At 54.9% G+C, this 22616-nt stretch overlaps 3 protein-coding genes and 2 long non-coding RNA genes across 19 annotated transcripts; 4 read left to right on the forward strand and 1 right to left on the reverse strand.

The window, feature by feature from the left end:
• Positions 1 to 122: 122 nt before the first annotated feature.
• Positions 123 to 2092, forward strand: SLC25A34 (solute carrier family 25 member 34). Its single transcript, XM_052691630.1, has 5 exons — positions 123 to 687; positions 1140 to 1205; positions 1434 to 1586; positions 1654 to 1788; positions 1861 to 2092. Exons 1-5 carry the CDS (start codon positions 208 to 210, stop codon positions 2041 to 2043), a joined length of 1017 nt encoding a protein of 338 aa, XP_052547590.1. The 5' UTR covers positions 123 to 207; the 3' UTR covers positions 2044 to 2092.
• Positions 2093 to 2144: 52 nt separating this feature from the next.
• TMEM82 (transmembrane protein 82) lies at positions 2145 to 5247 on the forward strand. Of its 3 annotated transcripts, XM_052691628.1 has the most exons (6): positions 2152 to 2369; positions 2442 to 2514; positions 3214 to 3388; positions 3653 to 4061; positions 4616 to 4803; positions 4887 to 5247. In XM_052691628.1, the coding sequence occupies exons 1-6, from the start codon at positions 2285 to 2287 to the stop codon at positions 4926 to 4928; spliced, it is 972 nt and encodes a 323-aa protein (XP_052547588.1). In that variant the 5' UTR covers positions 2152 to 2284; the 3' UTR covers positions 4929 to 5247. The 3 variants fall into 3 exon arrangements, with proteins under 3 accessions (XP_052547587.1, XP_052547588.1, XP_052547589.1); XM_052691627.1 differs by having other exon boundaries at positions 2145 to 2514; positions 3458 to 4061; XM_052691629.1 differs by lacking the exon at positions 2152 to 2369 and having other exon boundaries at positions 2429 to 2514; positions 3214 to 3566.
• Positions 5248 to 5761: 514 nt separating this feature from the next.
• Positions 5762 to 9679, forward strand: FBLIM1 (filamin binding LIM protein 1). Of its 4 annotated transcripts, XM_052691842.1 has the most exons (9): positions 5762 to 5845; positions 6743 to 6887; positions 7475 to 7670; positions 7976 to 8112; positions 8191 to 8302; positions 8379 to 8548; positions 8683 to 8861; positions 8940 to 9051; positions 9217 to 9679. In XM_052691842.1, the coding sequence occupies exons 3-9, from the start codon at positions 7505 to 7507 to the stop codon at positions 9328 to 9330; spliced, it is 990 nt and encodes a 329-aa protein (XP_052547802.1). In that variant the 5' UTR covers positions 5762 to 5845; positions 6743 to 6887; positions 7475 to 7504; the 3' UTR covers positions 9331 to 9679. The 4 variants fall into 4 exon arrangements, with proteins under 4 accessions (XP_052547802.1, XP_052547801.1, XP_052547804.1 ...); XM_052691841.1 differs by lacking the exon at positions 5762 to 5845 and having other exon boundaries at positions 5869 to 6887; XM_052691844.1 differs by lacking the exon at positions 5762 to 5845 and having other exon boundaries at positions 5869 to 6887; positions 7997 to 8112.
• A 625-nt stretch (positions 9680 to 10304) lies between these two features.
• On the reverse strand, positions 10305 to 13418 carry LOC128085011 (uncharacterized). Its single transcript, XR_008208771.1, has 2 exons — positions 11593 to 13418; positions 10305 to 10733 (listed from the first exon to the last, which is right to left on the reverse strand). It is a non-coding gene; the product is annotated as an uncharacterized LOC128085011 (long non-coding RNA).
• A 117-nt stretch (positions 13419 to 13535) lies between these two features.
• Positions 13536 to 22287, forward strand: LOC128085010 (uncharacterized). 10 transcript variants are annotated; one of them, XR_008208770.1, is made up of 9 exons: positions 13537 to 13673; positions 13777 to 13903; positions 14169 to 15534; positions 16402 to 17057; positions 17675 to 17724; positions 18194 to 18366; positions 19024 to 19086; positions 19183 to 19234; positions 21380 to 22287. It is a non-coding gene; the product is annotated as an uncharacterized LOC128085010 (long non-coding RNA). The 10 variants fall into 10 exon arrangements; XR_008208763.1 differs by lacking the exon at positions 19183 to 19234 and having other exon boundaries at positions 13539 to 13673; positions 16402 to 16453; positions 16922 to 17057; XR_008208767.1 differs by lacking the exon at positions 19183 to 19234 and having other exon boundaries at positions 13544 to 13673; positions 14169 to 14296; positions 16402 to 16453; positions 16922 to 17057.
• Positions 22288 to 22616: the final 329 nt, after the last annotated feature.

The raw sequence follows: 22616 nt of genomic DNA on the forward strand, positions 1-22616 counted from the left end.
GCGCCGCGGCCCGTTGCGGCAGGGCGCCCCGCCGCCGGATGGGACGCGGGGAGAGACGCGCCGTTGACCTTTGCTCCGCATCCCGCCCCCAAATCGGGGTCGGCAGCGGGCTGGGCGGCGCTCAGTCGTCGTCCCCCCCCAACTCCTCGTGTCCGCAGGACGAGGAAGGCGGAGCGCGGGGCTACTGGCAGGGCGTGCAGGTGCTGCATGGCGGCGGGCACCGGGGCCCTCGGGCCCTTCCCCGCCGCCGCGCTGCACGATTTCCCCTACCCCCCCCAAACCGCGGCCCCCGTCTCCAACGGCCCCCCGGCGGGGGGGGTTCCTCCGGCCGCCGATTTGGTGCTGGGAGCCGCGGCCGGCTGCATGGCCTGCGTGCTCACCAACCCGCTGGAGGTGGTCAAGACGCGGCTGCAGCTGCAGGGCGAGCTGCGGGCTCCCGGCACCTATCCCCGGCCGTACCGCGGCGTGCTGCGGGCGGTGGGAGCCGTGTGCCGTGCCGACGGGCTGCGGGGGCTGCAGAAGGGGCTGGCGGCGGGGCTGCTGTACCAGGGGCTGATGAACGGCGTCCGCTTCTATTGCTACTCCTGCGCGCTGGACGCCGGCTGGACCGGGTGGCCCGGGGGCACCGTGGTGGCCGGGGCGGTGGCCGGGGCGGTGGGAGCCTTCGTGGGCAGCCCCGCGTACCTGGTGAGTGCTGCGGCCCGGGGGGGGGGGGAGAGGAGCCCCCGGCTCTGCGTGCTGCGCGTCCCCGTCCCCGCCCGGCTTTGCCCCCCGAGCACAGGGGCGCGTTGTGCGTGCCGTGCCGCAGCCCTCCTGCTCGCCCCCTCCCGAGCCCAGAGCTCCACTGCAAGGAAATCGGGATTTCTCCCTTTTTGGGGTCTCTCCATCTCTTGAGGTGCTCGGAGGCGGAGCCGCTGCGGTGCCACTGCGGCCCTTTGCCCCAGGGCAGGGGGGGAAAATGGGAGTTCAGAGTCTGGGGGGGCACGTAGGTGGGTGCCCCGTAGCTCCGGGAGGGCTCAGATGGCCCCAGAAGGTGCTTTCCTGACGCTGGGAAGGGATGCTGAAGCCCATGGAGGGAATGCACAGGGCAAAGGGGGGTTCTGTCACCTGGTGTCACCCGGTGTCGTCCATCCCTGCAGGTCAAGACCCACCTCCAAGCCCAGACGCTGTCAGCCATGGCCGTGGGCCACCAGCACAACCACGAGGTGAGAAGGACCGGGCCCTGCAGGCAGCCGTTGTAGGGCTGGCAGAGGGGACACCATTTTGTCCTGCAGTATTTAAAGCCGTTGTCAGGTGGGTGCTATAAATATCAGCACAGGCTGCTCGGAAACAACGTGCGTGGCACTGAGGGATGCGGTGACATTGGGGTGACAGTGAGGAGGTCGTGTGGGGGTTGGGGTACGGATGTGCTCACCCAGCGTTTCTCCCCGCAGAGCATCTCGGACGCCTTCGGGAGCATCTACCGGCAGCACGGCGTGGCAGGGCTGTGGCGTGGGGTGTCGGGCGCGGTGCCACGCGTGGCGGTGGGCTCGGCTGCACAGCTCGCCACCTTCGCCTCTGCCAAGGACTGGGTCTGCCAGCACCAGGTGACCCCCGCGCCCCTCCTCAGCCCCGTGCTGCGGTGCCACCGCTGACGGCTGTGGATCCCCGCAGTGGTTCGGGGAGGGCAGCTGGGCAGCGGTGCTGGCGGGCGGCATGGTGAGCGGCGTGGCCGTGGCGGTGGCGATGACGCCGTTTGACGTGGTCAGCACTCGGCTCTACAACCAGCCCGTGGAGGCTGACGGCACGGTGAGTGCGTGGCCTTGGGATTTGGGGTCCTTTCCCGGCTCAGCCGGGCTGCATCCGGCTGTCTCTCCGCAGGGCAAGCTGTACCGCGGCTTCCTGGACTGCTTTGTGCAAATCTCCAGCAAGGAGGGGCTGCTGGGGCTCTACAAGGGCATCGGCGCCGTCTACCTGCGCCTGGGCCCCCACACCGTGCTCAGCCTTTTCTTCTGGGATGAGCTCAGGAGGATGGTGAGGCCGCAGCCGCCCCCGGGGCCGTAGGACCCCACGGATACAAATAAAGGGATGTATTTTTTTTTGTTTTGCTGGAGCTCTGGGGGTCTTTGGGGCGCAGTGGGACCGGGAGGGGTGATGGCAAAGCCGTGGGGACGCTGCGGCGTTCTGAGCCTCGCCGCCACCTGAATGTCCCCTCCTATGGGGCCAGAGGTGCAGCCACAGGCAATGATTTACCAGCCCGTGCCCCCGCCCGCAGACCTTTGAGCTGGGCCTGGCGCTGCTCTGCATGGCGATGCTGTCCCTGGGGTCCTGGCTGCCCGCGTGGCCGGGGCTGGCGTGGAGCTGGGCGCTGCTGGACGCAGTGCTGCGAGGTGAGGCCACGGGGCCGTGGGGATGTTGGGGACACTGGGGACACGGTGACACGGCACTGCTTCTTCCTGCAGGGCTGGTGGGGGCCTGCGCCACCTTGGTGCTCTGCAGCCTGCTGAGGGTTTATCTCTACATCCAGTGCCTGAAGTAAGCTCCCGCCCCGCATCCACACGGGATCTGATTTTGGGATCCGTGTTGGGGGATCCATTTTTGGGGGGGTCTGGTTTTGGGAGGATCCACTTTTGGGGATCTGCCTTTGGGATCCACCGCATTTGGAGATCTGCTTTGGGAAGGCTCTGCTGTGGAGATCTGCTCTTGGGGATCTGCTTTTGAGTATCCACATTTAGAGATCTGCTTCTGGGTTGGCTGCATTTGGCTGACTGCATTTCGGATCCAGCTCTGGGCAATGCACATTTTGGGTATCTGTTTTGGTGGATCCACATTTGGAGATCCAATTTTGTGTTATCCGCCTTTGGGATCCACATTTCAGGTAGCCTCTTACGGAGGATCTGCTTTTGGGGATCCCCTCTTGGGGATCCGCTTTGGCTTTCTCCTGCTTTTGGGAATCCTCTTTCGAGATCCCCTTTGGGGGTCTACTCTTGGCCGTCTGCTTTTTGGGATCAGCTTTTAGCTATCTTCGTTTGGGGATCCCCATTTTGGATGCTCCCCTTTTTGGATCCCCACCCCTTGGTTTTCCACTTTGGGGTTCCTCCTTTGGGTATTCCTTTTTGAGGGATCCGCTTTTGGGATCCCCTTCGGGGTCTGCGTTTGGCCTCCATCCAGCACCCCCAGCTGTTGCTGCAGGCAGGGAGGTGACCCCGTCCTGCTGTACCCCGCTGTCCCCAGCGACCCGGCGCGGCAGGACCTGCGGGTGGCCCTCGGGGCGCGGCGGTTGGTGCTGGAGCCGCTGCACGTGCTGGTGCTGACGGCCATCCTGGCGCTGGTGGGCTCCCGCGTGGCCGCGCTGGTGGTGCTGGAATTCTCCCTGCGCGCCATCTCCACGCTCCTCTCCCTCAGCAAGGTGAGCGGGGACAGGGAAACCGAGGTGTGGTGATGGGCGTCACGCGTCCTCCTGACGCTTGCATGATAGCGTTGGTGCTTTGCAACACCCATGCTGAGGACAAGAGATGCAGCATGGAGGAAAGCGCGCATGGCGGCACGGCGGTGCATGGCTTGGCAGTGGTGTGTGGCTTTGCATGGTACGTGGTGTTGCGACGGCGCATCGCCTGGCTGCTTTGCACCCCCTCCTGATGCAGCTCCTGACGGCTCCGTCCCGCTCCCGCAGGGCGCCCACAGCATCCAGCTGCTCGTGCTGTGCCAGTTCTCGCTGGGCTGCGGGCTGTCCTGCGGCCTCAGCTTCCTGCTGGAGGAAGCTCCCCATGGGACCTGCAACCTGGTGCTGGCGGCGGGGCTGGCGGGGCTGCTGGCCATGCACGCCCGCCGCTTGGCTCTACACACCTGCACGCTGTATGAGCTGCACAGCCAAGCGCGGTACTGCGGCGTCTGCATGCTGCTGCTCACCTCTGGGCACGGCGTGCCCCGGCTGCTGCGCAAGGCTCTGGTTGTCGCCTTCGTCGTGGCTGACCTGGCCGCCGTCGCGCTCATCAATCGTGATTTCCTCTCGACGGCGGAGGCCGTCCGCTTCTGGACGCCGCTCACTATCTGCTACACGCTGCTCGTCGTTTACATGCAAGGTGAGAGGGTGACGAAGGGCTGTAAGGACACGGAACGTTTGGGGAAAACAAGTTCTGGAGATGGAGATGTTACGAAGGTGGAGATGACCCGACCACGAGGTCGTAGCCCCACGTTTCTGTCTGCAAATGGGGCATCATTTGGATCCCCCGGGTTCTGGAGGTGACACGTTCTGGAGGTCACTTTTGTTCCTCCCAAATTTTTAGGATGATGCAACCGAGGTGACGTTTCTCCAAATGTTGGCTTTGCAAAAAGATCCCCAAAGATTTTAGGGGTGACCCAAAAAGGTCACAGGGCCACTCCCAAAGCTTGGGGGATCCAAACCAGGAGGAAATTTCCCCACACAGTGGCTTTGCACTGGGGACCTTGAGTACTGTGAGGATGACCCAACCGGCAGTTTCTTTGGGTCCCTCAGATTCTGGGGATGTGATGTCGTTCGGTTCCCCCAAGTTTTGAGGACGGCTCAGCCAGGATGTCTCCAAGTTGGATGAATTCCACACTCTGGCTGCAGAGCACACCGTCCACACCTGCACACCCTGACGCTGTGTCCCCACAGAGGAGCAGCGGTCAGGCACGGGCACGCAGGCAGCCTACCAGACAGTGCTGGTGCGCATGGGAGGCCTCTTCATCCTCCTCTTCACCGTGGGCCGCTGGACAGACCTACTCCACATCTTCCTCTCGCTGCTGGGAGAGCTCTGGTGCCTGCTCCACACCGGCGTCCTGCTGGAAGCTTGCCGGCAGCGGGTGAGTGCCCCCAGTGCAGCCCCGAGGCCACCATGAGGATCTGGTGCCCGCCTTTCCATTTCTCTCTCCTCTGTTTCCCTTAGGATTTCTCCTCGCAGCATCGACCGATGTCAGGATCGTCCTGAGGTGTAAGCAGGGATGAGGAACTCGGAGCAGCTCCCTAAGTCCTCCGTGCTGTGCTGGACAGCCGCTGTGGGGACACGGGAACAGGGGAAGGGGCTCCTGGAAGGTGCTGATCCCATCCTGTTGGATATGTGGATGCTTGTACAGCCCCTGGCTTTTGAGGCCCCCATCCCCATGGTGGTGATTGGGCTGGAGGTCACCTCCCTCGTCCTGCTGAGGGATGTGGGATGCAGACGGATGCACTCATCCTCAGGGGCTGCCAGGCTGCACCACTGAGGTGCTCCGAGGGACCTCTGGAACTTCATAAATCATGGAAAATGAGTGTTTTATTCCCAGTCAATGCCTGGGCAGAGCGAGCTGGGGTCCTGTTGCGTTGGGGTCCGGCTCAGGGACAGCCAGGGCAGAGCTTTCTGGGAGGGTGCATGCTGCAAAGGGGAACAGAGGCAAAGAGGGGTGTCCCCAAGCCCCAAACCCTTTCTGCTGTGCTGGAGGGCACCCGGTGCTAGGCCGATGGGTGCAGGGTTTGGGGAAGGGGGTACAGCAGGAGAGGGGATGGGGCTGGCCAGAGAACCTTGGGATGTTTGGGACTGCGGAGGGATCCTGAGGGTGTAGGGGGCACTTGGGGTATCGCGGTGGTGTGGGACGTCGTGGGAGCTCTACAGGGTTACGGAATAACCTAGGGGTGCATGGGACACCCTCAAGCACACGGTAGAACCCTGAGGGCGTTTGTGGCAGCTGGTGGGGGCTATGGGGCCGCCTGCCGGGGGGGGGCGGGCCGTGGGGCAGGAAGGGGGGAGGAGGAGGAGGGAGGGGAGGGAGGAAGGGGCGGTGATGCCGCGGCTCTGCCCCCCCGCTGCCCCCGCCGCGCCGGGCAGGGCGCGCCCGCGGAGCGCACGGAGGGACCCGCAGCGCAGCCCAGGTAGGAGACAGGACAGACACCGGGACTGCGGGCACCCCGGGGGACGCGGGGCTGCGGGGCTGCGGGGCTGCGGGGCCACCCTTGGCTGGCAACGCCCCTCCAGAGCAGAGTCCCCACGCTTTCCCCAGGTAGGGGACAGGAGACACCCCCAGGTGCGGGATTGAGGACATCCCCGCTGAGACTGGGACACCCCAGTGTGGGACACGGGGCTCTGCACAGGGGGGGATGAAGGCGGCAGAGAACTGTCCTGGGATGGGGCAGGGTACCGAGAACCGCCCCCAGGGAGGGGAACGGGGGTCCCAGGTAGGGGAGGGGACACTGAGGCCACCGCCACAGTCCCCACAGCGTCCTCCGAGAGCTGGGGGGTGCGTGCGGGATCTGCTGGGGGAGAGGGGGTGTAGGAGAGCCTTCTCCCACCCCAATTGGGGGAGAGGTGCCCCATAAGCAGCCTCCACCCCATCGATCCCACCCCCTCTGGCACCCATGATTTTGGGGTGTCTCTCACAGGATACCACAGCCCCATCCCAGCACAGCCACAGCCACCCCAAAACAGGAAGGTGCTGTCCTGTTGTGCTGGCACCCCAAGAAAAGCGCAGTGCAGACCCCAGAGCTGCCACCCTCCAGCTTCAGCCACCCCGGTGGGCGGCAGTGGGGCAGCAATGGGGCCGCTGGCGGCTGGGCTGCCCCAGCACAAAGAGGAATGCGCCGAGCACATGGTTCACATTAGCCCTGCAGATTGATTTTTTTTTTCCCCTTTATTTTCCGCGGGGAGCAGGTGAAGGTTTGCGTGCAGGGCGAGGGCTGGCAGCGCCGGGACCCGTTTAGGTTCCGCCGGCGGGGAGGGAGGGAGCGCAGCCACTCCGGATTCTCCTTTTTCCTCCCTTTTCTTTGAGTCAGAGGCTGAAGTCAGCAGTGTGCCCGTCCCACAGCGATTTCCCCACTGCACAGGATGTGGGGATGCCCGTGAGCAGGATTTAGGGAAGCAGAGCTGCCCCGTGCTGAATACGGAGTGCTGCATGAGACCAGGCAACTCATCACACAGGTATTGTTCTGCAGCACGGCAGGGATGGATGCAGCGCTGGATGGAGCCTGGGGGTCCCCGGGAGCTGTTTTGGAGGGGGAAGCAGGGAGGAAGCAGGTCCTGGCTGCTTTTCCCATTGCTGAGCACAGCCCTTTTCCTTCCCGACTGGGGTCAGCCAGGGTCGGGCGCATCCTGCCTGTGCGGTGGCCGCTGTGCTTTACAATCCCATTTTCCACAGGCAAGGTGGGTTCCTCCCGCAGTTTGATCCCAGCTGGGGTCAGTAAGAGAGGAATAAAAGAGGGTTACAAGGCTTGCAAAAGGCTGGGGTTGGTAAGGAACGCCTGGGACAAAGTGGGAGATTTGGGAGGCTGCGCACGCTGCCCGCAGCCAGGTGCCCTCACCGCACCAGGCACGAGGCTGTTTATTGCTGTGACCTGGGGCGGGGATGCCCGTTCCTTATTGCCTATCCAGGAAGGGGAAGAGGAGTTGGGTTGAGGCTGAAGGACAGCGGCAGCCACAGGCACACCGCACTGCTGGGGCGCTGGCACATTCCTTTCTGCTTTCTTCTTTTTTTTTTTTTCCTTATTTTTTCTTCCCCGAAACCCCAGCCCACGTCCAGCCCCTCTGCCGTTTCTGCGATGCTGCCCAGGAAGGCAGAGAAGAGGATGACTTCGTCTGTCTTCATCACCCTGGCGTCCCCACGGAGGGAGGCGGCCCCCAGGGAGCAGCCCCACACAGGGCTGTCACCGGCTGTCCCCGAGGGCAGCCCTCACCCCCCGACGACCCCGGCGCTGCCCAACGGAGGTGAGGAGTGGCTGTGAGGCACCGCGTGTGAGGACAGTTGTGGTGGCGTGGAGGCACTTTGCAAAAGGATGTGGGTGCCGGTGGAGGGGGGGTGTTTTCTGAGGGTCGTTCCCTAAACCCCACACCCAGTGCAGGATGGATCCAGCTGCCCGGATAGGGTGGTGGTTGCTCTCCGTCAGCCAGCACTTATCAGCGTTTGCTTTTGGGGCTGGTCGGTGGGGAGTGTTGCCGCAAGCTGTCGGGGCACTATTGCAGGGGAGGGCTCGGGATGGGGCTGGCAGCACTCTGCCTGGCTTTTGCTGCAGAATCCTGCCCTCGCTCCCCAGCAGTGCCTTCATCCCCACCGGCCCTCATCCTCTCCAAAGAGCCGCAGCCCCTCTCCGCGGAGGCACTGGCTCCAGCTCTGCAGCAACTGGACCTTGCGGCACCCACCACGGCGCAGGTCAGGACCATGAGCGTGCCTCAGTTTCCCCATCCTCAAGGGCTTGAATATAATGCGTGTTTTCCTCCTGCTTGCCAGGCTCCTTTTGCCTTCCCTGCTGAACTGAGGCCTCTCCAAGTTTGCCAGGGACAAGCAGAAAAGCTGCAGTGGCAGGATGCAAATGGGCATGGGGAGAGGAACGGCTCCCGAGGTAAGCACACGGACCTGGCTGTGCTGATCCCTCAGTGGGACACCAAGGCAGCTCCTGCCCTGCTCCCTCCCCACAGACATCTGCGCCTTCTGCCACAAAGCCGTGGGCCCACAGGAGCCGACGGTGGAGGCGATGCGGAAGCAGTACCACGCTGACTGCTTCACCTGCCGGACCTGCCAGCGACGCCTGGCCGGCCAGCGCTACTATCAGAGGGATGGCCGCCCCATCTGCGATGCCTGCTACCAGGTATGGGGATGTTGGAGATGGTGGCATTTCAGGGAGCACCTTGGGAATGATGGCATTTGGGGAGCGGTGGCATCTTGGGGAGCACTGGCTTTCAGGGAGCAGTGGTGTCTCTCATGTCACGTCCCTGCCTGCAGGCCACGCTGGAGAAATGTGCCAAGTGCCAGGGGCTGATCACTGAGCGCATCGTGCGTGCGCTGGGCAAAGGCTTCCACCCTGGCTGCTTCGCCTGTGCTGCCTGCGGCCGGGCCATCGGTGCTGAGAGCTTCGCGGTGGACGAGCAGGGCAAGGTGTACTGCGTGGCTGACTTCTACAGGTGGGGTACCAGCAGGGGGGTTCAGCTGATCCCCGTCACCCCGTGGGTCTCACGTCAGCCCCATTTTATCCCACCAAGGAAATTCGCCCCGGTGTGCGGTGCCTGCAAGCGCCCCATCATCCCTGAGGAGGACACCTACAAGATCGAGTGCCTGGGACGGAGCTTCCACGAGAGCTGCTACCGCTGCGAGGTATGGCCCCGAAACTCTAAGTGATGTCGCAGTGCCTCGCGAAGTACAAGGGGCTGGAGGCAGGCACAGAGCGTGGGTTGGTGGCGAGGTGCAGAGCGCGGTGTGGTGCAGGCAGCACGGCGCAGGGCTGCAGGAAAGCCCTACAGGTGGCTGCGCTGTTTGCAGAGCTGTGGGACGCCGCTGTCGCCGGAGCCGACGGAGGACGGGTGCTACCCGCTGGGCCACCACCTGCTCTGCAGAGCCTGCCACATCTGCCGGCGGAACGAGTCGTCCTGCTGAACTGCAGGCCGTGAGAAGGGCAGCACCACTGGGATGGACCCACCGAGAGCAGCGGGCGCAGTGTGATCACCACAGTGTGCCAGGACCCCAGCCGTGCAGCTCGGCCTCTGCCAGCTGCTCATCACAAGCGGAAAAAGCCCTGGAAGAGCAGTGGTGGTGGATGAGCTGAGGGTTTGTTCACTTTTTTTTTCTTTTTTTAAATCCTTTTTTGAAGTTGGTTTGATTTCTTCAGTGTTTTTCTTTCCTCTCAAGCTTTCTTGGGGCTTTGTTTAAACACTTCTCTCTGTGGTGATGCAGAGAGCAGCACTGATTTAGCTCCTTGTCATTACATAAAACCCCGAGCTAAAAATGCCGTCTCTTTCATCCGCCCGTTTCCTGTGTCCCAAACTTACAGAAGGCAAGTTTAAAAAGAAGGAAGAGGCCACACTGGGACCTTGTGGGTCACCTCGGCTGGCAGGAGGCTGGGCACAGCTTGCTTGGGCTGCTGGCCGATAGCACGGCTGGGGTGGGCTGGGATGCGGCGATCCGGCGGACGGGAGAGCAGGAGGTCTGTGCCGGGCCGGAGCGGGGCTTCTGCTACGTGCCCGCTGTTGGTAAAGGATGCGTGGTGTTTCTCTGCTCCGTCTCACGAAAGTCCCAGGCCGGCAGAGGGCAGCAGGAGCACAAATTCCTCCAATGGGTGAAAAAAGTGCCTGATTCCTGTCTTCTGCATGCAGCAACGCTGGTACTGAGGCTGAGGTTTAGCATCTTACCCAAGATAATACCACTCCACCAGCAGAAGCTTTCAGACTTTCTTTTGGTCCACGGTATGAAGTGCAGAAATGAAAACTTCTCTTTGTGCATCTGTGTGAGCGGCGCCACCTGCACATTGGGTTTGTTTGTGAATATACCGTGAACCAGACAGACAAAGGGTTTCCCTTCTAGCCAGAAGCGTTTATAAAGCCACAAATCAAGTGCAGGAAATAACAAGAGCATCTGAGTCAATATTTAATGCTTCCCTGATGGAAAAAAAAAGAAAAAAAAAAGGAAGATGTTTTAAAAAAAGCACCAACAAAGCAGCAGCAGACAAACGTTTCTGGGTCACGCTGCCTAAAGTCTCCCCAGCACAAGCTGTATTTAAGAATGAAAGGGTTAATGTATGGGTAACATATGGATTCTTCACACCAACCCCGCAAATGTTTCCTGCCGTCTCTCCCCATCTACAAAGCCTATTATTCATGTTGGTGATGTGTGTCTGCAGCCATCCGTCAGGGCACAGATGGCTGTAAGCTATTTGTCAATAAGATGCTCGTGCGAAGCTGTGGTGTGTCCTGGAGTTGGGATGGTCACGTCTAGAGGCGGCTCTGGTCCGTGTGCCATGCCAGGAAGTCGTGGGTTTGAAGTCATTCCCAAAGCCTCGCACTCTGTGGGGAAATGCAGGCATGGAAAAGTGAAAAAAAATGCCAAAAAAGTGTCCTGAAGAGTGCAGGGGTGGGGGAGGGAAGCGCCAGACAGCAGAGCATTTCCCTCTTTTTGTAATATGGGTATTTTCCAAATGAGATTTTCAGGGAGGATGGGAATAGTGATGCTGAGCGTTGGTATAGATGTGCTGTTGCACTGCCGAACCCTCTGAGCAGCGGCTCTGGGTAGTGAAAGCAGGAAGGGGCTGCGCATTTCCCTGCAGGGTGCTCTGCTGGCACTGGGCTGCAGTGGATTTTGGCCAGAGGTGGGCAGGGAATGGCTTTTACGGACACAAAGCCTTGGAGGTGATTCTGGCAGGGAGAGGAGCAGGACAAAGTGCAGCTGGAGAGTTCAAAGGGTTGCAGAAGTGGTTGGATTTGGCAATTTTTTCCAGGAGCGAAGGATGACGGGGGTGTACAGACAGGGAAGTAAACTGATAAAGGCTGATCCGAGCTGCTTTCTGGGTGGGTAAGGGGAGAAGCATTGTGAGCTGGGGTCTGGGCGTGTTGCTGAGCCTGGAAAGCACAACCCTGTGTTTTCCTCTGGGTGGACATAAAGGAATTGTGCTGTACGTCTGGCCCCATCAAGTGCTGGGGGTCCCGTTCTGCTGCTGAGCATGTAGGCACCAATTGCAACAGCTCAGCCCATCCTTGGGCTCCTCACTCCATCGCAAGCGATTTTGCAAGGGAAAAAAGTTTAAAGCCCACCTCCTTACTCAACACCAACGTGCCCAGGTCTGCCAGCAAAAACACAAAGCACACCCACAGCAATGCAGAGCTCCTTCTTTACCCCCAGAAGCCCCATAGAGCCCCCTCGGATCACCTGGAGGTGCAAAACCTGCTGAGGTCTTGCATCGTCTTGCAGTGGAGGTGCAAAAGGGCAAGGAGCCGTGCCTGCGCAACGCCCTGAGCTGCTGCAATCAGCCCGTCCTTTCTTGCAATCCCTCTTGGCAGGCTGAGGCGAACGGGGAGGGCCCTCTCACATAGGCTGGCCGCTCTCCAAGGAGAAGCAAATGCAAATATTTCTTCACTTCGGGCTGGGTGCGGCCTGTGGATAAAATTTCCCTGGTCTTTCCCAGAGAAGGCATCCGACACCATGCCCTGCTCCCAGGAACATGAGAATGTAGGACAAAAAACCACAAAGGTTATCTTTCTTGCAACATTGGGGTTGTTAAAAGGAGCTGACAGGCACGGCTGTCATATTTTTAAATCGGCGATCAAGGTTTTTCTTTGTAACAAAAACGGCCTTTCGCAGGTTTCACTTGCAAGCGGAAGATTTTGGTGCAGCATAAGCAAGGTTGTAAAGGGAAACGGGTTGGAAACGGCCCCATCAGCCGTGAGAAATGTGAAAAGCAGGCGGTGGACTGAGGGAGAGCTGAGCCGGATTCCTGGCGTGCCTTCCCTCTGCCATCACTGCCTCGGAGGTGAAAGCTGCTGGGGAGTGGCGAGCAGGAGCCAGCACTGCAGCGAGATGGGATGAGTGAGGCTGGAGCAGTCGAGAAGGGAGAAAGGAGCAATGGCAGCAGTGCTTTGTTTTTCTTTTAAAATGAGTTTTAGAGCTGGAGGAATTTTTTTATTATTATTATTTCCCCCTTTGGTTGACCTGAGTTAATTGTGAGCTTGTCCCAGCTGGCTTGCTGCAGTGTCATCCTTTCTGGCGGAGCATTCGGACCCATTTTTTGCACTTCCCTGCGCTCAACACAACCTAAAAGCCAGCAGCTCTCATGAAATGCGCTCTAGTTAAGGGGGGAGGGTTGGAAAGCAGCTGGAATTGTTCTGGGTTAAAAATAAGCGGAGCAGCGCGAGCCCTGAAATTCTCCAGCTTCGTGATTTGGAGCACAGCCAGGATGAAAACAAAAACAGAAAGAAAAAAAAAAAAAAAAAAAAAGACAAAAGAAACAAAACCACAATGAAAATAACACTGTGCTATTGTCCTTTTATCCTGAGATCTGCTTACAGAGGAGCCCGCAGCAGGACCTGCCTGCATCTCCCCCTCCATACGCAGCACTGGGGGGTTATTTTTAAAGCAGTGTTTTCCATACACCAGGAAAAAAAAATATATATATATATATATCGATACATCCAGTTATGCAAACCTTGTCACCAGGCTGCAAATTATACGCTGGGTTATGAAATAAATAAATAAGGCAAAAATAAAAATCACCCAACCCACCCTATTTCTGCAAATAGGCACAAGGGAGCTCTGACAGCATCCACCCCATCAGCGGTGTGGATTACAGCGTCCTGCAGCCCTGGTTTTCCAGGTGGAATGAAGGATTTTTGCCCAGCTCTGACTTGGAGCAGTTTATTTTCTTCTTTATTTCACCGGGGTGTTGATCGGAGCCCTTTGGTCTGTGCTTTGTTTAAAAATATTCACAAGAAAAAAGCAGGAGGTGTCCGTCTGCCAGGGAGGCTCACGGACATCAGCAGAGGGTGAGGGGAATATCTTCTGAAATTAAATATATCTCTTAATTGTGTGTAAGGTCAAACTTTCCCTCACAGACATCATCTGCTCAACTCGAGTGGCTGCACGCAGTGACGCTGAGGAGACCTTCTCCCCTTTTCCCGACCCTGTTTTAAGAACATCACGTAACCTCCTCATTTTGTGGAGGGGAGAAGGAAAAAAGTTAAAAAGGGGGGAGGAGAGGTGGTAAAAATGAGCAAACGGAGGATGTTTTCCTCACAGAAAGGGGAGGGGGAGGCAGGCGGCCGCGCGGCACAGCGCCGCCCGCGGTACTGCAGGGCCCCGCCCGCTGCTGGCTTCACAAAATGGCGCCCGGCGGGGCCGCGCCGACAAAATGGCGGCGGGCGGACAGCGCGGGAAGGGCCTCAGGGCCCCTCGTTCCCCTCCCGTCCCCGTCCCGTTTTGAGGTGTTTTTCCCCTCATAGCGTGAAGATTTTTGGGTCAGTGCTGCTCTTTCCGCCCCCTCCACACGCGCCTCCCAGGTGGGTATTTCCATAGCTTGATGCCTAATTCTTTCTCCCTCTCCGCTTTTCTCCTCCGCAGGGGTTGCAGCCTTCGCTGTCCTCAGCGCGTGGAAAATGCGCAAAAAAAAACCCCAAAACAACACCAAAAAAGCCCCGAACAGCCGAGGACTGAAGGAAGGAACTGTCTCCTCACGGCCACCGTTCTGGTAATTAAAAACATCCATGTGGTGCGATCAGATGTGGTAATACTGCTAAAAAGAAAAGAAAAAAACCCAACAAAACACAAATCCTGTCACATCCCAGTGCTCGGTAGAGGCTGCAGCCTCGATACCATGCATATTTCTTTCCTTTGCTTACTGTTTGCGATGCTTCTTTACCTTTATCCACACCACAGCGTAGCATCGCCCCTCCTTTGTTAAAAGCCTCATACCTAAAATACCTTTTTTTTTTTTTTTTCCTGTTTAAATACAGATTTAGGGCCGTACAGGTGCTCTTTATTCCCACATGTCTCTATATGTCTCCTTATCCCAGAGATGGATTGCAGAACAAAGCCATTCACCTATAATGCTAATTACACACAATTACTCTCACTTTGGCCCGTACGTATGTTGGATTTTATATATTTATTACCTTTGTTTTCCTCCATTGGCTTTCTACTGTCCTAAGAGCAAGAGGGAAAAAAAAAAAATTACACGTGCACAGCCAAAAGTAAAAAAAAAAAAGACAAAAAATAATAGTAAAGAAAAAGGTAAAAACAAGCAAAAAGCAACCAGTTGCCCATTTGATCAGTCCGTGGTGGAGATTGGTGCCTGGATGCTTTATTTGTTCCACAGAGGTGTAGATTTCCCTTGGGATGTTGGGGAAAGATTTCTTAATTAAAGGATAAAAAAAAAAAAAAAGAAAAGTAAAAAATAAAACAGTGAAACAGAACCGAAAAGGAAAATAATATGAATTCTTATTGATTTAAAAAAAAAAAAAAAAAAAGCAGCTGACGCTGGCAATGCAATCGGGCAGGCACTGAATTCATTGCACCGAAATGAGGACGGATGAGCTGAACTGAGTGGCAGGGCTGAGTGCAGCTCCGGGAGGAGGGCTCAGCTCCTCGCCCCACCATCCAGCGCTGCACACACCACCATCTGTGTGCTTTTGTGCTTGATTTCCAGCCCCGCGGGCTGCCCTACGTGATGCACGGAGCGACGCGGGTGCCCTGGTGCTGTGCGTTCCTCTCCCTTTTATTGCCTGCTCTATGCTCGCTTTTTTTCTCCCCCCTCTGCGGGCAGCAGGGTTGCTCGGCTTTCCTCTCCCCAGCTCGGCAGCTGATTCCAGAAGTTTCTACAGCGGAGGAAATGCACGGGGGAGGGGAGCACCCACTGCGGAGCTTTGCCGCAGCCGGGCAGGCGTGGAGGAGGAGGAGGATGCGGAGGATGCACCACCTCCCTCCCTCCCTCCCTCCCTCCTTGGTTCAGGACGCTTTCCAAGCCTCTCCCCCTCCCTACATTTCCCCATCCTTGCAGAGGGTGCTGGGAGGTGTTCGCAAGTTGCTTTTTTTTTTCCTTTTACCCCCGCTCGTCCCTGTCCCCCCCCCCCCAACCCGTTTCCTCCCCCTTTGCTAAATAAATTAAAAGCAGAGATGTCTCCTGATGGAGATGGATGAGGCTGGGCTCACTTGCATGCACTGTGCCACAGCCCTGATCTGCTGCTTAGGGCAGAAATGACCTTTCCCAGGCAGTGGGAGGGAGCTTCTCCCCACCCCGCTATGCTGCTGCTTGGAATTCATCTTACATAGCAGCCTTATTATTTTTTTTATCCCCCCTCCAAAGAACAGCTTGCTGCTTCGGTGATTTTTTTTATTATTATTATTATTTTTTATTATTATTCTCAGCCTGTGTGTTGCAGCTTCCTCATGATCGTTTTGTGTGTGCGTGTGTGTGTGTGTGTGTGTATGCTTTGAATTGCATTTTAAAATTGCCCAGCTGGAGACAAGTCTTGATTAGAGCTGGAACAATAGCTCCATTTTATTAATAATGGGAAGGATTTACGATCCTACAGCACCTTCCTTGGAAGGCTTTCAAAACCATTTGCAAACTCTCACAAATGTAAGCTTTCACAGCCCTGCCTGTGAGGTGGGTAAGTATTTCCACGGTGCCACCAAAAATCAGGGAGAGCTGGAGTCGGTGTGTGCTAAAATAACGGCAGATCCGGTGGGCTTTAGGGCTGCAAAGCTGGGAGGAGGGAGGCTGGTTAAAAGCTGTAACCTAAATCTGTTTGGTGTTGTCTGTAGATGCAGATATTTGTCTTTGTCCTGGGAACCAGGCTGCTATTTCTCAGCCTGCTCTGTGCTCCTTGCTTTTTGCAGAGCGAAGATTCGGACTTGCCTGCTTGTCAGTAAACATCTGCATATAGATTTATTTATTTTTTTTAATTCATTACTTTTTTTGTAGTCCCCAGGTGACCTCCTTTAGTGCTGGCTCTGCTGCGGTCTGACCACAGCTTTGCATTAAAGCAGGCTGCGAGCGCTAATGTGTCTCCGTGCAAGTCCACGTGACCTTGCTCAGGGGACAGGGCCCACTGAGCTAATGCAGATGCTCCACTTCAATTACGCAATCCTGCATCCCCTCCCTGACCCAAGAAGCATAGGGGAATGTTGCAATGTTATGGGTGAAAGCTGTCTTCTGCCCTAATTTTTATTTTTTTTTCCTCCCAGGGAAATGCAGGGTTGTTTGTGTAATTCCCACTCTGCAGCAGATAGCTTCTCTGTGAGTATTGTAAACATGCAGCAAGCTGGGCAGTGGGATCTGGCCTTGCTGAGGAGGGTAAGGCACAGTTCTCTGGTTGTGTGAGTGCTTTACACCTCCACAGAAAGCCACAATGTTTCTGTGGTTAATTCTGGAGGGCATGAGCGGGTCCCAGGGCTTCCCCTTCCCACCCTGTAATGTTTCACAAAAGAGAAAGCTGCTGCTTCTGGAAGAAGCTCTGCCTTGTGGCCTTATTTAAAAAAAAAAAAAAAAAGAAGGAGGCTGTGGATTAGTCATCATTATCGTTAAAGGAGGCTGCGTGTGCTGGTGTGTGTGTGATGTTAAGCATTAGTTTATTTGGGAGGGCTGGTAATGTGCTCGGGTCGCTGCTCCTGGAGCAGTGCCACCAGGCTCCATCAAGCTGCTGCTGGCAGGTGGAAAAGCTGACGGGCTGCTGTCGGTCCCCTTCCATCCCTTTTCCCTTTTCAGTATCTCTGCACTGCCAGGTGTGGGAAGGAGGAGACCGAAACGACAGCGAGGAGGACAGGCGAGGTTCCAATGCCAGAGAAGAAACCCTGTGCTTTTCTATCCTTGCTTTTATTCTAAGCACAACTGACTGCATCTTGTAAGAAGACTTAGTTTGACCCTTTTGGATGATAAAAACAGTGCTGGTTTTAATCGTTTATTTTTATCCCTTCCCTGTGGTCGTGTAGAGGAGTGAGCTGTGCAATTAAAATGGGATAGCAAAGGACAGCTCCCTCCCCCTTTCCCATTTCAAAAAACCTTCCAGAGTTGTGTGTTCTTGAATTGCTGCATAGGCAGAAAGCATACAATGCAGTTGTCAGCATTGTGCTGATGTGTGGCACATTTAAAAAAAAAATACACACAAAAGGGGTGGGGAGAGCGGGTGCCTCCGGGGAGTAAAACTGTGGGGCCCCTTTCCCTACCAGCAAACAGACCTACATGCAATAGTTTATTACTTCTCATTTTGCTCAGGCAAATGTAATGCACAGACGTCAGAGGGAGCGTTGCAACATGCTAAATGGTGTTGCTGAAGATCAGGGTCCCCTTGAACTGTTTTTCCTGTGAGCTTGCTCCCATGAGATGCCACAGCTTTATTACTCAATTCCTCAAAGTTGTGCTTACTTGCCAGAAGGAAGGAGAATGCTTCCTTTCTGGGTGTAATTTCTTTTGTTGTGAGGTAGAAGGTAATCAAAAGCAGCTGGTTCTGATCTCTCCTAGGTCGCCATGACTTCAAAATGCATAGTCCAAGCAGTGAGCAAAGAGAGCAGGTATTGGCACCTCCTCATCAGCCCTCATCAATGAGAATATTGGCTTTGGTGTTGTGTGAGTGCTGCTGGCTGACCAGTGGAGGGGTCCTACCCTGCTAAGCTGGAGCAACGCTTTCTGAGCAGTGATTTCATTGCCTGATTGCTGCAGTGATTTGGAGCACAGCTGTGACTTTATGTTTTTCTGGCAAAAATTTAGCTGAGGGTAAATAGGAGATGTCCAGGCCAGATTTCAAAGTGAGATGGAGAGCTGGGAGAAGCTGGTGCATGGTGTATGTGAAAACTGCCAATTGTTTGTGTGCCTAAAAAGCCTCACCTGTGTTTAAATTAAATGAGCCTGGATAGGACATTCATTTTTTTTTCTCTTGTTAGGGATGTGTTTGCAGATATGCCTGGTGCTGGTTGGGGGCCTCTGCTGGCCTGCAGGTACAGGGGACCAACAAACTGTTTGGGATGCTTTCACGTTTTTCAGGCCACGACACCCTGTAGGAATTGTACTGCTTTTCTCTGTCAGTTTGGAATAACTGGGTTTCCTTGGGAGTGTTGGACTTCTATCACCGCATGCTTTGGATTGAAGAGTTAACAGAATGACATCTGTGAGGCTTCCGAGCTAAACAAAACCTGAATTTCTGGTGCAAAAAGCAAGTGAGTGATAGAAACCTCTGCTCCTCTTCCTATGGGTGAAGCTGCAGCCCTTTAAGCTTTCCTATTACACCAAAGAGGTAGAAAAAGCATAAGCATGCACTGTGAGTTCTGCAGTGCTACTGGTGATGTAGAATGAAAGCCAGAGCTAGCCAAGAAACCGTTCTCCTTTCAAATACAGTCACCATGCACAAGTACTTTTCTTCTTTGCCTTTCCCTGAAGTGAGAGAGCAGTAATGGCACAAGCGTGCACTCAGTCTGCTTCATTTAGAACACAGTGATTCAACTTCAATGCCAACACGGTGAATCAAAAGCATTGAAGATAGCTGGCTTGCTATTTATTTGGCTCTGGGTGTGACCATCAGATGCAATTGGGAATGTGAAGAAGAGCAACTCACATGGTTGCGCTGTTTTAAACCTTTGTCCTGCAACATCTCCAGTGTGATTTCTGTCTTTCCTGCTGGGCATTGCATGCGGGGCTTTTCATGGAGAGGTAAAGCACTGCAACTGTATGTTAAACATGGCAACGTACAGGATACAGTGATCTCTCCAGTCCTAGGAGGCTTGTATCCTTTGCAGTAGTCAAACCAGGTGGGGCTGGGAGACTTCAATTTTTTTTCCTCCTTTCATCTTCTTCCCCTGAAACGTTCTGTTTTGCAGCCTGGAAGACAGAAGCCTTCTGCCTAGAGGATGAAATGCTTCATGTTTGGAAAAAACTAGCAGGTACAGCACTTCAGGATGTGGTTGCAGAGATGCTTGGGGGCAAAAGGAACCAGGGCAGAAGCTGGCACTGTAATGTTTCTATTATTTTCCTAACAGAGGGTGAAAACCAGGTCTTAATTCCAAAAATTCTACTATGCAGTAAGCAAGAGTGAGTTCTTTTGCAGTCTCTGACTGCACATAGTGCTTTGCTTGGATGGCTTAGCAATTGCTCTGTGCTCTGCTGTTGAAGAAACATCTATTTTTGGGTAGCAATGTATTTTGAAAAGGGAAGTGTGCTTTTATATATATACACACAGATGGGTTCAGCGTAAATCAAATTCCAGGGGCTCCTGAGCTGTGCTTGCTGTGCTGCAGAAGGTAGCTGATGCTCAGCCATTGGCCACGGTGGCATTATTTTGCAGCAGCTCTGCTCCCCTGCGTTGTGTGGATGAGAACACCGTGGAGTCTGGCTGGGAGAAGTGCTTGAAAAGAAGTCAGAGAATGCTGGTACAGCTGATGCAGGGATGTTCTGCATCTCAAAGGGATGTTCTGGACAGAGTTAACACATGAAGACTTGGAGCGCTACCCTGTAAGAGGCAAGGACTGAAATCAATAGCTTTATTAATTCAAATCCTATACTTTGTGTTGTTGCTTAGGATTCAGAATCAGGCTTCACGTTCAAAGCGTTATCAGCACATTAGCCAGTATCCTCTGTCTTGGCAACACATGAGCCCAAATATCAAAAAGCACCAATTCCTTTTTGGAGAAAATTATCCATTGCATAAAACGTAATGGGTAAGCAATAAAATTAGCACAGCAATTCAGGCTGGCTTAAAAAATGAGATAAAAGCTTGGCTGGCAATTTGATATTCAGCTGCCATACTGTTGTGTTAATAAATATAGTCAATGAGCAGGAAAGACACGTCAATAAATTGCCTCGTGGCAAGATGTTGGTGGACCTGACCGGCTTGAACAAAGCAGAGCCCTGAGTGTCTGAGGGCTCTTGTCTGAGCAGCACACCATTTCTCTGCACAAAGCAAAGCAAGCTGGATGCTTACTGGACACTGAGGGTAATCGCTGCGTGCTGTGAATGCGAGTGCTGTAATCCCTGCAGGTCTGGTCAGGGTGGTGTCCCCAGCAGTGGGGAGCAGAGTAATGCCTCCCGCCCCACTCCGCAGCTGCAGTGCTACGAGCTCACAAAGCAGAGCCCTCACTGAGCCAGGGCTGATTGTAGGGAGCTACGGCTTTAGCAAACAGTCCTTGTTGCTGTCCTTGTTCCGTATCTAATTCTTTTAGCAAGCTCCACCACTTGGGGTAAGATATTGGGTTAGGAATGTTATGAACATTGTGTTGCATGTTAAAAATGTATGAGCAGTGCTGTCGGCTTGCTCTGTAAAGTGCCTTTCTATTTATCCACGTTTGCTCCTAGATGGTAGGCTGCCTCTGGCTGTTGCCTTTGCTTTTGGTATGAACCCCAAGGATGTTTTCTGATCCTCCTGCCCTTTTTTCCTCCAAACTGGAGAGCTGCTAACTTTATTAGCTCCTTATATGGCAGCACTGTTTTTCTCACGCCTTTAATGGCTCTCTTTTGATCTGTCCTGCTCCTGCTTTGCTTTTCTTGATGTGAACACAGTGTGCAAGCTGAGATGGGTTTATAACCTGCTCCCTCATTAATATCTGGTCTGGCATGTTAATCCTCTCCAAGTGGTGATAAGAAACATGCAGATGTTTTAACAGTGTTTGGCTGCAATGCCTGCAGATAGCTGGGTTCTCACTGTACTCACTGTGTGGATGAGCAATTAAACAGTGCCCTGCAGAGCTCCAGGCTCTGCCCTAGCGTGTGCTGGTGGCTGAGAGACGCTGGGTGATGGAGAGCAGCTGGATGGAGTCTCCTGTTCTGGGCTGTTTGAGTAGGAGGGGTGCAGGATCAAGTGCTGACCTTTGATGCTTGCTCCCAAGCTCGTTGCCAGCAGGCTGCACACAGGTCCTCATGCAGTGACCAGGATGACACCGGTTGCTGCCACCTCCTGTACTGAGGTCCCTTTGGCCTTCTGAGATGCAGGTCACACTCTCTCCAATCTGTGTTCTTTACAATCTCCAGATGAGTGAGAGGGATCTGGTTACAGCAGCACTGCCCAAGCGCGCCTGTGTGTTGCAACTGGGAACAGCTTCCCCCCAAAGCACAGTAAGAGCATTGGAATGATCCAGAGCTTCGTTCTGCATCACGGACCAGGCTACGCGCTCCTCTTCCAGCTGGCTTTCATGTAAACAGAGCATTTTAAGTACTAATTTCAACTGTTTTTTCTGTCTGCAGGCTTTGTTTCTGACAGTTCCTTGACTGTGGATGTCCTTCCAGCCAGGCTGCCTGCAGTGTGACAGCTGTGACCCTGCATGAGGTTTCTTTGAAGGACCTGGGAGACCGTGTGGCTTTTTTTAGTTCCTCAGAGGTGTTTCCATGGCAGGGAAGGAGGAAAATGTTTGGAAATGCTGTCACAGGAGGCATGCTTACCTGGCTAGGGGAAAACTTGCTGTAGAAAAGCCAGCTGGCGCATGGTTTGAAGAGGGATAGGTTCCTTTCTCTCCAAAATGGAATCCCTTAAGGAAGGTATAGACAAGTAGTTCCTACTCTTGAGGTTTCTGACTGGTTAAAACAAGGAGCTGAGCCCATTTCCATGCAGAAATGTGTGGTACAGTGCATTGCAATGCTTTTCCTTGCGTGTGCGGGGTCACACGCTTTACTAATAGATGGTTTGCATGCAAGAAGTTATTGCTTTTTTATTTCTAATCAGTCCATCTCCATTCAGCAGAGCAGCTTCACACCCACCATCACGGGGGAAACTGAGGCACAGGGCCACTGTGGGATTACAGGCAGAGCTGGGGATAAGGCTCAGGTTTGCGGAGGCTCAGGCTGACGTGCGTCAGAGGGCTGCTTAAATGGAGAGATTTGCAAAGGGAGGTGACCTACAGCTCGATGGCTGGGACTGCTGCTGGACCTGATCCTTGCGGGTGCCTTCTGACTCAAACCACAGTTTGGTCAGGGGAAGAATTTGGCAGCACAGTGCCCACGGTGAGATTTGGTGAGCTCCTCCAGTGCCAGAGCCTGGCCCACAGCCAGCGCACGGGGTTCATACGGCACTGAACTTTGGAGCCATTAGAGATAAACAGCGCTATAGGCTAATAAAAGGCTCTGCATCACAGGGCCCTTGTCTGCTCACGCCACAATTAATTTTTTACTTGCTGATTGCAGTGAGGGAAGAGTGCTGGGTTTGCTTTGTGCTGGGCTTGGATGGTGAGGAGTGGGCAGATCCTCGCTGCCTTTTGCCCTGCACCCATTTTTGCACGGCAGCCCTTTACCTTTCACAGCGCGTCCCGTTTTTTCCCCGCTCATTTTGTATTGCAGCCCCACTGTTTTGCAAAAGCCCCCCTTTATTTCTTTGCACTGTACGTCTTTATTTGCAATCCCTTCATTGCATTGCATTCACTCATCACCTCGCCCTGCAGCCCCGGTCTTTGCCACGCATCCCGTATTTTCCACAACCCACCTCGTGCAT

The sequence above is a fragment of the Tympanuchus pallidicinctus genome, unplaced genomic scaffold (assembly GCF_026119805.1).
Source record: "Tympanuchus pallidicinctus isolate F22 unplaced genomic scaffold, pur_lepc_1.0 scaffold29, whole genome shotgun sequence".
In the NCBI taxonomy this organism is placed as follows: domain Eukaryota; kingdom Metazoa; phylum Chordata; class Aves; order Galliformes; family Phasianidae; genus Tympanuchus; species Tympanuchus pallidicinctus.

What these genes read in the sequence shown, in the direction of transcription:
- TMEM82 (XM_052691627.1), top strand. Translation starts at nt 2,285, where the DNA reads ATGGCGATGCTGTCCCTGGGGTCCTGGCTGCCCGCGTGGCCGGGGCTG. An exon ending in CGCTCCTCTCCCTCAGCAAG is followed by an intron (nt 3,389 to 3,457) that starts GTGAGCGGGGAC and finishes CTTGCATGATAG; the next exon opens with CGTTGGTGCTTTGCAACACC. An exon ending in TGGAAGCTTGCCGGCAGCGG is followed by an intron (nt 4,804 to 4,886) that starts GTGAGTGCCCCC and finishes TGTTTCCCTTAG; the next exon opens with GATTTCTCCTCGCAGCATCG.
- SLC25A34 (XM_052691630.1), top strand. Translation starts at nt 208, where the DNA reads ATGGCGGCGGGCACCGGGGCCCTCGGGCCCTTCCCCGCCGCCGCGCTG. An exon ending in TGGGCAGCCCCGCGTACCTG is followed by an intron (nt 688 to 1,139) that starts GTGAGTGCTGCG and finishes CCATCCCTGCAG; the next exon opens with GTCAAGACCCACCTCCAAGC. An exon ending in GCCACCAGCACAACCACGAG is followed by an intron (nt 1,206 to 1,433) that starts GTGAGAAGGACC and finishes TTCTCCCCGCAG; the next exon opens with AGCATCTCGGACGCCTTCGG.
- FBLIM1 (XM_052691842.1), top strand. Translation starts at nt 7,505, where the DNA reads ATGCTGCCCAGGAAGGCAGAGAAGAGGATGACTTCGTCTGTCTTCATC. An exon ending in CCCGGCGCTGCCCAACGGAG is followed by an intron (nt 7,671 to 7,975) that starts GTGAGGAGTGGC and finishes CTTTTGCTGCAG; the next exon opens with AATCCTGCCCTCGCTCCCCA. An exon ending in CGGCACCCACCACGGCGCAG is followed by an intron (nt 8,113 to 8,190) that starts GTCAGGACCATG and finishes CCTGCTTGCCAG; the next exon opens with GCTCCTTTTGCCTTCCCTGC.